The 12,537-nt window shown below is 47.8% G+C and overlaps 1 protein-coding gene across 1 annotated transcript in view; it reads right to left on the reverse strand.

The window, feature by feature from the left end:
* Positions 1-11,480, reverse strand: part of LOC138481150 (TRPM8 channel-associated factor homolog) — a 416,320-nt gene extending 404,840 nt beyond the window's left edge. Inside the window, exon 1 of the mRNA XM_069613089.1 lies at positions 11,354-11,480. Within this exon, the coding sequence (XP_069469190.1) occupies positions 11,354-11,358 (5 nt within the window). The 5' untranslated portion in view covers positions 11,359-11,480. The remainder of the gene's footprint in view (positions 1-11,353) is intronic.
* Positions 11,481-12,537: the final 1,057 nt, after the last annotated feature.

The following is a 12,537-nucleotide window of genomic DNA, read 5'->3' on the forward strand; positions in this document are numbered from 1 at the left end:
CTGCTAGGCCACATCCCCTCTGCACGAGACCACAAGCATCCCCAAACATGTTTCGCCCTTGTTGGGGCTCATCAGTGAGGAGTAGCTTGGGTCTCTAGGCCCAGCAGGCACGGGACCCACGTCTGGGCATACCCGTCCCACTCGGGGTGACATAGCAAAAACAAAGAGGTGATGGCTGGAAGGTTTAGAATTAATCTTAACCACTGGCAACGCTCTGGGCAACCCTCCAGACCACCGTTCTTCGCCTGCCAAGCCATTACAGAAGGGAAAGACCATATGCAAATCAGGCTTGGCCCCACCCCAAAAGGGGCAGTCCAGCCCGAACTGCTAGGCCACATCCCCTCTGCACGAGACCACAAGCATCCCCAAACATGTTTCGCCCTTGTTGGGGCTCATCAGTGAGGAGTAGCTTGGGTCTCTAGGCCCAGCAGGCACGGGACCCACGTCTGGGCATACCCGTCCCACTCGGGGTGACATAGCAAAAACAAAGAGGTGATGGCTGGAAGGTTTAGAATTAATCTTAACCACTGGCAACGCTCTGGGCAACCCTCCAGACCACCGTTCTTCGCCTGCCAAGCCATTACAGAAGGGAAAGACCATATGCAAATCAGGCTTGGCCCCACCCCAAAAGGGGCAGTCCAGCCCGAACTGCTAGGCCACATCCCCTCTGCACGAGACCACAAGCATCCCCAAACATGTTTCGCCCTTGTTGGGGCTCATCAGTGAGGAGTAGCTTGGGTCTCTAGGCCCAGCAGGCACGGGACCCACGTCTGGGCATACCCGTCCCACTCGGGGTGACATAGCAAAAACAAAGAGGTGATGGCTGGAAGGTTTAGAATTAATCTTAACCACTGGCAACGCTCTGGGCAACCCTCCAGACCACCGTTCTTCGCCTGCCAAGCCATTACAGAAGGGAAAGACCATATGCAAATCAGGCTTGGCCCCACCCCAAAAGGGGCAGTCCAGCCCGAACTGCTAGGCCACATCCCCTCTGCACGAGACCACAAGCATCCCCAAACATGTTTCGCCCTTGTTGGGGCTCATCAGTGAGGAGTAGCTTGGGTCTCTAGGCCCAGCAGGCACGGGACCCACGTCTGGGCATACCCGTCCCACTCGGGGTGACATAGCAAAAACAAAGAGGTGATGGCTGGAAGGTTTAGAATTAATCTTAACCACTGGCAACGCTCTGGGCAACCCTCCAGACCACCGTTCTTCGCCTGCCAAGCCATTACAGAAGGGAAAGACCATATGCAAATCAGGCTTGGCCCCACCCCAAAAGGGGCAGTCCAGCCCGAACTGCTAGGCCACATCCCCTCTGCACGAGACCACAAGCATCCCCAAACATGTTTCGCCCTTGTTGGGGCTCATCAGTGAGGAGTAGCTTGGGTCTCTAGGCCCAGCAGGCACGGGACCCACGTCTGGGCATACCCGTCCCACTCGGGGTGACATAGCAAAAACAAAGAGGTGATGGCTGGAAGGTTTAGAATTAATCTTAACCACTGGCAACGCTCTGGGCAACCCTCCAGACCACCGTTCTTCGCCTGCCAAGCCATTACAGAAGGGAAAGACCATATGCAAATCAGGCTTGGCCCCACCCCAAAAGGGGCAGTCCAGCCCGAACTGCTAGGCCACATCCCCTCTGCACGAGACCACAAGCATCCCCAAACATGTTTCGCCCTTGTTGGGGCTCATCAGTGAGGAGTAGCTTGGGTCTCTAGGCCCAGCAGGCACGGGACCCACGTCTGGGCATACCCGTCCCACTCGGGGTGACATAGCAAAAACAAAGAGGTGATGGCTGGAAGGTTTAGAATTAATCTTAACCACTGGCAACGCTCTGGGCAACCCTCCAGACCACCGTTCTTCGCCTGCCAAGCCATTACAGAAGGGAAAGACCATATGCAAATCAGGCTTGGCCCCACCCCAAAAGGGGCAGTCCAGCCCGAACTGCTAGGCCACATCCCCTCTGCACGAGACCACAAGCATCCCCAAACATGTTTCGCCCTTGTTGGGGCTCATCAGTGAGGAGTAGCTTGGGTCTCTAGGCCCAGCAGGCACGGGACCCACGTCTGGGCATACCCGTCCCACTCGGGGTGACATAGCAAAAACAAAGAGGTGATGGCTGGAAGGTTTAGAATTAATCTTAACCACTGGCAACGCTCTGGGCAACCCTCCAGACCACCGTTCTTCGCCTGCCAAGCCATTACAGAAGGGAAAGACCATATGCAAATCAGGCTTGGCCCCACCCCAAAAGGGGCAGTCCAGCCCGAACTGCTAGGCCACATCCCCTCTGCACGAGACCACAAGCATCCCCAAACATGTTTCGCCCTTGTTGGGGCTCATCAGTGAGGAGTAGCTTGGGTCTCTAGGCCCAGCAGGCACGGGACCCACGTCTGGGCATACCCGTCCCACTCGGGGTGACATAGCAAAAACAAAGAGGTGATGGCTGGAAGGTTTAGAATTAATCTTAACCACTGGCAACGCTCTGGGCAACCCTCCAGACCACCGTTCTTCGCCTGCCAAGCCATTACAGAAGGGAAAGACCATATGCAAATCAGGCTTGGCCCCACCCCAAAAGGGGCAGTCCAGCCCGAACTGCTAGGCCACATCCCCTCTGCACGAGACCACAAGCATCCCCAAACATGTTTCGCCCTTGTTGGGGCTCATCAGTGAGGAGTAGCTTGGGTCTCTAGGCCCAGCAGGCACGGGACCCACGTCTGGGCATACCCGTCCCACTCGGGGTGACATAGCAAAAACAAAGAGGTGATGGCTGGAAGGTTTAGAATTAATCTTAACCACTGGCAACGCTCTGGGCAACCCTCCAGACCACCGTTCTTCGCCTGCCAAGCCATTACAGAAGGGAAAGACCATATGCAAATCAGGCTTGGCCCCACCCCAAAAGGGGCAGTCCAGCCCGAACTGCTAGGCCACAACAAGGCTGAAACATGTCTGGGGATGCTTGTGGTCTCGTGCAAAAGGGATGTGACCTAGCAGTTCGGGCTGGACTACCCCTTTGGGGGTGGGACCAAGCCTGATTTGCATATGGTTTTTCCCCTTTTGTAATGGCTTGGCAGGCGAAGAACGATGGTCTGGAGGGTTGCCCAGAGCAATGCCAGAGGTCAAGATTTATTCTAAACCTTCCAGCCATCAACTCTTTTGTTTTGCTATTGTCACCCCAAGTGGGAAGGGTATGCCCAGACGTGGGTCCCTTGCCTGCTGGGCCTAGAGACCCAAGCTACTCCTCACTGATGACGCCCAACAAGGCTGAAACATGTCTGGGGATGCTTGTGGTCTCGTGCAAAAGGGATGTGACCTAGCAGTTCGGGCTGGACTACCCCTTTGGGGGTGGGACCAAGCCTGATTTGCATATGGTTTTTCCCCTTTTGTAATGGCTTGGCAGGCGAAGAACGATGGTCTGGAGGGTTGCCCAGAGCAATGCCAGAGGTCAAGATTTATTCTAAACCTTCCAGCCATCAACTCTTTTGTTTTGCTATTGTCACCCCAAGTGGGAAGGGTATGCCCAGACGTGGGTCCCTTGCCTGCTGGGCCTAGAGACCCAAGCTACTCCTCACTGATGACGCCCAACAAGGCTGAAACATGTCTGGGGATGCTTGTGGTCTCGTGCAAAAGGGATGTGACCTAGCAGTTCGGGCTGGACTACCCCTTTGGGGGTGGGACCAAGCCTGATTTGCATATGGTTTTTCCCCTTTTGTAATGGCTTGGCAGGCGAAGAACGATGGTCTGGAGGGTTGCCCAGAGCAATGCCAGAGGTCAAGATTTATTCTAAACCTTCCAGCCATCAACTCTTTTGTTTTGCTATTGTCACCCCAAGTGGGAAGGGTATGCCCAGACGTGGGTCCCTTGCCTGCTGGGCCTAGAGACCCAAGCTACTCCTCACTGATGACGCCCAACAAGGCTGAAACATGTCTGGGGATGCTTGTGGTCTCGTGCAAAAGGGATGTGACCTAGCAGTTCGGGCTGGACTACCCCTTTGGGGGTGGGACCAAGCCTGATTTGCATATGGTTTTTCCCCTTTTGTAATGGCTTGGCAGGCGAAGAACGATGGTCTGGAGGGTTGCCCAGAGCAATGCCAGAGGTCAAGATTTATTCTAAACCTTCCAGCCATCAACTCTTTTGTTTTGCTATTGTCACCCCAAGTGGGAAGGGTATGCCCAGACGTGGGTCCCTTGCCTGCTGGGCCTAGAGACCCAAGCTACTCCTCACTGATGACGCCCAACAAGGCTGAAACATGTCTGGGGATGCTTGTGGTCTCGTGCAAAAGGGATGTGACCTAGCAGTTCGGGCTGGACTACCCCTTTGGGGGTGGGACCAAGCCTGATTTGCATATGGTTTTTCCCCTTTTGTAATGGCTTGGCAGGCGAAGAACGATGGTCTGGAGGGTTGCCCAGAGCAATGCCAGAGGTCAAGATTTATTCTAAACCTTCCAGCCATCAACTCTTTTGTTTTGCTACTTGCAGAGCGTCAAAGGGATTTGCTGGAACCAGTCAGCCATAGAGTGGAGCAGCAGGAACGGGGCAGTGCAGCTGAGCATGAACCTGCAGTAAGCAGAAGGCGATGGCTGCATTTCAAGATGGACAGCTCAATGCACTTAGTCCTCTTTCCATAGCCAAATGAGGGTCTGAGTAGTTAAATCGTGCAATAAATCGACTGTTGTTGCTTTTTGTTGCTTTTTGCTCTTGTTGCTTTTTGCTCAGCCTCCCGTTGCCCTATTTTAATTTTTAGTCATCTATTTTGTTCTGCTGCCTTTCATATGGCTTTTTGCTTGCATTTTAGCTGCCTTATTCTCTACTCTGCTTGCTCGCTTGTCTTCTCTGAGGCTCAGTTTTTGCTGACTCAACCGTGCTGTATAGGCATTCTCAACCAAGCCTGATAGTTCACACTGCCAGCGCCCCAGGCAGGAGCAGAGAAGAGGGAAGGAAGAGAGGCGTGGTTGAATCTCCAGCGAAATGGCTAAACGTGGGGTTTGCTAATGGAAATGTGGAGTCTAAGAGATCAGTGCATCATATAAGGGGGTCTCCCTGCCTTATCCTTCCTTTCCCACCTTCGATCTTATCTACCTTGTCCCAAAGAGTCTCTTCGCTGCCCTCAGATACATCCTGTTGTGAGAAGCCCTGGGACATACCAGAGTTGCAGTATCATCCCCCCATCTATTCACACTTCTGGGAGGAAGAGACAGGCTATGATGTAAAACACCATCCCCACAATGTTTCTAAGACCTTGAGAAGACTTTTCTTGGAAAATTCACAACTTTTGCCTGCCACTTGTACCTGACTATTCCAGTCACTTTTATTCCTGAAAAAAGAGCACATTGCAACCCAAGAGGGAACTCCGGATTGGATATTTCACACTTCCCATCACCTTGAAGGTTATTTTCGAAACACCTATTATTTTGATTGTATTGCCCTAAGCTGGCGTGATACCCTTCCCTACAAGCATGTGTGCTGCCCTCTGGTGTTGGTCTTAGTGCCACTTCTGAGCCTGTTTCTCTGTACCCCTTCTGAGCCTGTTGTGTTCTTGCTGCTTCTGAGCCTTTTGCATGAGCTCCATTATGTCCCCTTCTGCAAATTCCCCTTCTGAGCCTGTTGCACTGCACTCTTCTGAGCCTGTTGCACTGTCCCCTTTGTGGGCCTCTGTTATGTACCCGGCCTCAGTCTGTTAATGCAGTCCTATTCTGAATCAGTGGCCCTGTACTCCTTCCCATCCTGTTGCACTGTCCCCTTCTGAGCTTGCCGCCTGTCCCCTTTGTGGGCCGCTGTTATGTACCCGGCCTCAGCCTGTTAACGCAGTCCTATTCTGAATCAGTGGCCCTGTCCTCCTTCTCATCCTGTTGCACTGTCCCCTTCTGAGCCTGTTGCACTGTTCCCTTCTGAACTTGCCGCCTGTCCCCTTTGTGGGCCTGTGTTATGTACCCGCCCTCAGCCTGTTAACGCAGTCCTATTCTGAATCAGTGGCCCTGTCCTCCTTCTCATCCTGTTGCACTGTCCCCTTCTGAGCCTGTTGCACTGTCCCCTTCTGAACTTGCCGCCTGTCCTCTTTGTGGGCCTGTGTTATGTACCCGCCCTCAGCCTGTTAACGCAGTTCTATTCTCAATCAGTGGCCCTCTCCTCCTTCTCATCCTGTTGACTGTCCCCTTCTGACCCTGTTTCACTGTCCCCTTTCTGATCCTGCCGTGCTATTTTTTTTTAAATTATTTTATTGTTTGGCTATACAGAACAACCTTTCAATAAAAAACATAATTCATCATCGATAAACAATTTACAAACACATCATAGCCAATTTAAAAATCAAGAATATACTTTTTTTTTTAAAGATACACAGTAATAGATCTATATCGGTTTCTTAAAACAATTCATTTAAAAAGCCAGTTGTTGCTAATCTAATTGACACTTGTCTTGCACCAAAGATTTATAGCCATAATTCCTCAAAATCAGTTATCGTCTGCCCTTTAAAACAATGCTGGAAATATTTACAGCGTACAGCACACAATGCTGGACAATAGGCGATAATATGTTTCAAGGTTTCAGGGGTTTTGTGGTCTTTACAAAACCTACAAACATTCTCATTGGCTATGTGCTATTTCCCTTCCAGGTCCATTGTCCTGTCTCCTTCATGGCCAGTTGCACCGCCCATTCCTGAGCCTGTTGTGCTGTTGCTGCTTCTCATCCCATGGCATGACCTCCCTTATGGTGCTCTTCTTCTATCTCCCTTCTGAGCCTGTTGCACTCTCCCGTTAAAAACCTGTTGCGCTTCCCATCCAGGAGCCTGCCTTATTGCCCCCTTCTGGGCCTGTTACCCTGACCCCTTTCTACGCCTGTTCTTTCCCCCTTTTTGAGCCTGTTGTGCTGTCCCCCTTCTGGCCAGGTGCCCTGTCCTTATTTTGAGCCTGCACCACTACACCTTTGTGAGCCTGTGTTATATTGTAAGCTGGTCCTGTTTGTCTCACTGGCCATGAGTGTATGCTTATAGAATGTTGGTGTATGGATGATGACAGCTCAGGGGAGTGAGTGTGATGCATGAGTGTTCCATGAATGTCAGTTGGGGCCTGAGGTGGATGTATAAGGATGGCCGGTGGGTGTCTCCTGTGTCTTCCCTGTCACTGGATGTTACCTTGATCTACTTCCCATGTGATATGTAAATACCCCGCAAGTAACTGGAGTTCTGTATATATGTACAATAGAGTCACCTGGAATCCATCATGGCTCTGCAGCTGGTCTGTGGGTGGACTGTCACATCAATGGAGGGTATTTACAACAGCCTGTGTGCTGTACTCTTTCTGAGTCTGTGCGCTGCGCTCTCTGAGCCTGCACGCAGTCATGGAACGTTTTCCTATGGGATTGCGCCATTATAAAACACTTCCATGAACCAGGCTGACCCCCCCTTCTGAGCCTGTACAAAATTTGTCTAGTAGGATTATGCCTTTTTCTGTTCTTCTGAAACCACTAACCCTTTATTTCTGTAAAATGTATGATTCTTCTCATCATTTTCTGGCACTAAATGCCTTTTAATACAATATGCACATCTTGCAAGGGTAACAAAAGAAAAAGTAAACTCCAGCCACACTGTAGCTTCTGCATCTTGTACAAAATCTGAATGACAGTGTCAAAAGGCCAATGGCAGATGCTGCCTATGCCCTTTTGTGACGAAGGCCACCAAGGCCTGGTCAGCATGACCATGAGGAGGATGGGTAGATGACCAAGGCACTGGAGTGCATGTACCCCTCCCACATGTGCCATCCTCCATTTTTCAGTGGCCACGGCATTCTTTTTGACTCACAGGATGGAGTTAAAGCACCAACATAGTACACACAACCAAAAATATTAGATCTTCGCGCAGTGTCTGCTATGTGCGGCCAGTCCTGTAGGAGGGGAGGAAAGCACTGGCAGGAGAATCTAGGAAGCAGGTTTAAAAAAGGGGGTTTGGGTTTGCTATAGATGGATACCGGGTGCAATGAGTTCGGTCAGTAAAGGGTTCGACCCTTGAGATTCTGTACCGTTCCTCTCCCCTTTAACACACACATGCGTTTTGGAAATCATGGATTGGCCCGTTCCTTTCCTCTCCAAGTTCCCTTTGAGTTTACAGTTTTCCAGAGGGAAGACGTGCGGAGGGAAGGTTGGAAAACGGTGAAAGGGAAATGTCGGACAGGAAATTGGTAATTAGGGAGGAGGAGAATGTGCAAGCCGCATGGAATGATATATTTATGACAGCCTGGCAGTTTGTTCTGCTGAGGAATGCATAGTTGGATTCCAATATTCTGATAAATCTAAATATTTGCTTGGTCTCACTGTCTTACCGCCTTTCTTATTGATTATCATTTTCTTTGCGCCTACCTGCTCACCCCGAACCCCCGTGCGCCCCCACAAACACACGCTACCCTTCTCTTCCTTTGTTTTCATGTTCCAGTAAGACACGAAGAAGAATGCATATTGCAACATGGGAGTTTCCCCTATTCTAGGTTCCATCCATAGACTCAAGGGACGTATGTGTGAATTACATGACGTCAAATTGTCAGCAACCCCACAGTAACACAAACATCATGCATGCGTGTTTACAGGGGTGTGACACAGTTCAGGTAAAACTAATAGAGCCCGGGGAATTGTAATCATTGGGATGGCTGCCTTCGTTTCTTTAACACTGTATACTTCAATATAGGCATCGCTATCAGAAAGTCATCCTCTGGCGCCCCCTTGCGGCTCTTACATTGACACTGCGAACAGTACGTGCTTATACACCCATAAATACACAAAGTAAATAAAAAGCTTCTGTGGCAAAAACAGCTGAAATAATGCATACTTAGTCAAAAAATCCAAGAAACAAATCAACATAAAAGCATAACACCGTTTTTCACAATGTAAATACATTCTGCAGTCAGAAGTTTCCGTAATATTATTTTTTTAAAACAAGCATGGCAAATAAAATAAAAACACATCAGCATATACAAATCGATTTAATGAAAGTTGTGCTTTTACTTTAACACTGTGTGACAAGGCTGTATCTTCATCACAGTTTTTGGGACAATCGTATCGAATGGTAGCTACCCTAAGCGAAAATGCTTGTTTAAATAACGTTTACGATCCAGTGACAAGGATTTCGGCTCTGCAAGCAGTTCCTTTTTGCTCTAGGCATTGAGCAAACGCCTTTGAACGTCTTCCCTGAATGTGTATTTAGCTCGTTTTCATTTTTCGTGCCCTATACACGCAGGCGAGCGCTTAGGTATCTCCAAGCACTGCTTAGGGTCGACATGCCTGGGGGAGCGACAAACAATTCATCAGGTGAAAAGGGGAAAGGACCCTCCACCCCCGCTTTCTTGGATAACTTTGTGCGAATGTAATTGTTGTCATTTCAGCAGTTTCCATAAATAGTCCCCTTTTTATTTTTAAGATGTTCCTTTTAATTTTAATATGTGTTCTTTTGGTTATATTTCAGTGTTATTATACGATATACATTGAATAATAGGCTGACTCTGCCTGTACCTAACTATTGTGAACCCAATGTGTAAGAGACAAGTCCCTGTCTTCATCATCCGCTTTTCCACTGTCAGAAATAGGGGTGTACCGACTAGTACATTTACAAATTCGGCCAAATACTGAATAGTTGGACAAGTATTCTGCCCCAATCTGAATATGGCAAGTAACTAAAACTAGCCCAAGTATAGTATGCATGTGTGCCATCTTTGTGATGGGAGACTGGGATGTAACTACTCAAACTTTAAATGTTCCTTTTGGGGCTGCCCATCTTTAGCCGTCTGGCTCCAGGCATTGAAACAAAAAAGAGTGATTACATCAATTAGCACCCTGCTGACTGTTGAAGTGCTACTGAATACAAACCTGTGGGATGCTAAAGACATGCTTTCTACCTGTGGTACTGAGTGGGGCCAAGGCATCTGAAACACTACTTTTCACTAATTGTATTTTTCTTTCTTTGTTGGGTGCGGTATGTTTGTGGTGTTTTGGGGCAGGGTAAAAGACAGACTAAAACATATAGGGAATACTGCATTCTCTATGGTTCTCAGCTGACCTATAGGGAAGGGACGGTGCTGATTTTCAGATCTTTAATTGTCATGTGCATGTTTATTGTACTTATTTGTTTCGCTTGTACAGCCATTTGGTCCAATGTTGCAAAATCTTAAACTTTTATCTCCTTGTCTTTATTACATAGATATCCTTCTTTTAAACTCTAATGTTGGGAGGAATACTTCTACTGCTACAGACTAGGGCCTTTTGGTTAAGCACATTTTGATTAAACAAATATAGCTACACTTTTAAGTAACATCTGTCACTTTTACTCAATTCAAAGGCGCTCATTTTGGCAACATGAGAAAGTTGAAGGGCAGGAATTGTAACCTATGTTTCAATATTACAAGTACATCTCTGCGGCAGGCACACTTCCCACAGAGCCATCTTACTTGCTTTATAATCTTGGCCTGCATGCTGAATACAGTTCTTTGCTGCAGGCACACTACCTGCTGAGCTATTTTACTCAGGGATTGGAACTTACTTGGATCTCTGCAACAGCTACATTAATCCACTTAATTATATTATTTGGATTTGGTGGGGTTGGAACCTGTAACTGTCATATTTTACACAGGTCATCAACAAATTAATAAGAGGCTTAAGAAAATACTATATCCCAATAGCGACTTCATAAACTATTGTTCCAGCTTAATCGTTTTCAACTGCAAAATACAGGGGAGACCAAAAATACAGAAAAATATTGACTGTTTTGCTTCAGCTCACCCCTCCCCAGCAAATCACCAGATGAAAATCTGTCCAGCACATGAAGGACAGGGACTTGGTTTATACTTTCACACCTCTGCTTTGCCCGCACTCAATCAAAGAAGTGACTGCAGCATTTGTTTTATGATCCTTTTAAAGGATAAACATGACATGCCTGAATGATTCCAGGCACAAAGTCAAAGCAGTACTTCATGTATTTTATTTGGAGGAAACGATTCGGCTGAGAGTGATTATTAAAGTATCTGGCAAAGCCGAATAGCTTATTTTCAGCCGTAATTTGGCTGAATACTTACTCGAAGCCGGATTTCGGTACACCCCTAGTTACAAACATAAAAGATGCAGCAGCCTTTTGCTGTCAAGGAGTTCAGTGTAGCAATTAATCCATTGGGGGATAACATGGGGGTGCAGGGGGGAGCGGGGTTGAATGGGCTCTGGAGCTGAATAGCAGCTCGGGCTTCATCCAGTAACCAGTGTGTGCTGAAATCTTGGCCATAGTAGTGACAGCGTAGCCTGTGTTTTGCCATAGTCACAGATCCGTTTAAGGGGTATTGGTTTAAATATATGTATATTATTATAAAATAAGATAACTGCACCATACATACCACATAAACCCCAGAAAACGTAATCTTCTCCAAATTACAGAGGCGTCTGGATATCCTACTAATCGCAGAGTAGTATTGGCAGCTCTGGTGACTGGAAGGAACTAAGCAACCCTCACTTTAAGGTCCACGTCCACGATATAATATGCAGGAATTAATATCGCAGTGATGTAATAACTCACCCCTTCCTGCCTTTTGAGGTTTTAGAGTGAGAGAAGAGGAAATGTGGTTTCCGGCCTCTAATGTTTGGCAATTTTACGTTATGAGGTAGCAACGCATGTTGCCAAAAAACAACAAAACATCTAGCAAGAGGCTTGCTTTGCGAAACGCGTGCTAACACTGACAACCTCAGAGATTTTAAAGTGGAATTGTAAGGAATGCTTTTCTTTTTTAAAACATGGAAGTAAGTATCAGTGCCACAATGGGGAACACTAGCAGTTTTATAACAAAAAAAAAGAAAATTTCCTGCAAAAAATGAGCCAATTTCTCTCCTGGAGGCAGTCAATTTTCCCGCTGCTTCCCATGGTGCCATGGCATGGCGCATGCTATGAAGTATTTTTTGAAAACATTTAAAAATATATATTTTTCCGCGTTGGCCCTAACCAGAGGGTTCCAGAGCACCTCACAAGGTTCAAAAGTACAAGAAGCGTGAGGGAAAACAGAAGTGAAAAAATGTTTTCAAGATAGGCCAGGAAGATTAGAGTAGACAGACAATAGCAGGGGTGGCAGAGGGTTGGATTACGTGTGGGGAAACAAGTATGTTTTGAGGCTCTTTAGGAAAGTGGTGATGGAGGTTGCAGCGTGGATGTGAAGTGATAGGGTGTTCCATGCTCTGGGGGGGCCACTGGATAAATACTTGTATTTGTGTGTATGTTAGTTTGCAGAGGGTAATGTGTAGAAGATGATGGCTGGCTTGACTGATGTTTGTGTGGGTGATGGGTTTTAGTTTGTCATGAAGGTAAGATGGGGTTTTGAGGTGGATGACTTTCCGTACAATACAGATACCTTTGTAGGCAACTCTCTGAGGTACAGGGAGCCAGTGGAGCTGAGCGAGAGCTATGGTGATGTGTGATTGTTTGATTAGGTGGAGGATGCGTCTCGCTACAGCGTTTTCTATGGTTTCTAGGGGGGCAAGGGTGCTCAGTGAGGAGAGCATTACCGTATTCCAGCTTGGGCAGACCCAGTGC

Source organism: Ambystoma mexicanum, chromosome 5p (assembly GCF_040938575.1).
Source record: "Ambystoma mexicanum isolate Mex_15411 chromosome 5p, UKY_AmexF1_1, whole genome shotgun sequence".
NCBI classification, from domain to species: Eukaryota; Metazoa; Chordata; class Amphibia; order Caudata; family Ambystomatidae; genus Ambystoma; species Ambystoma mexicanum.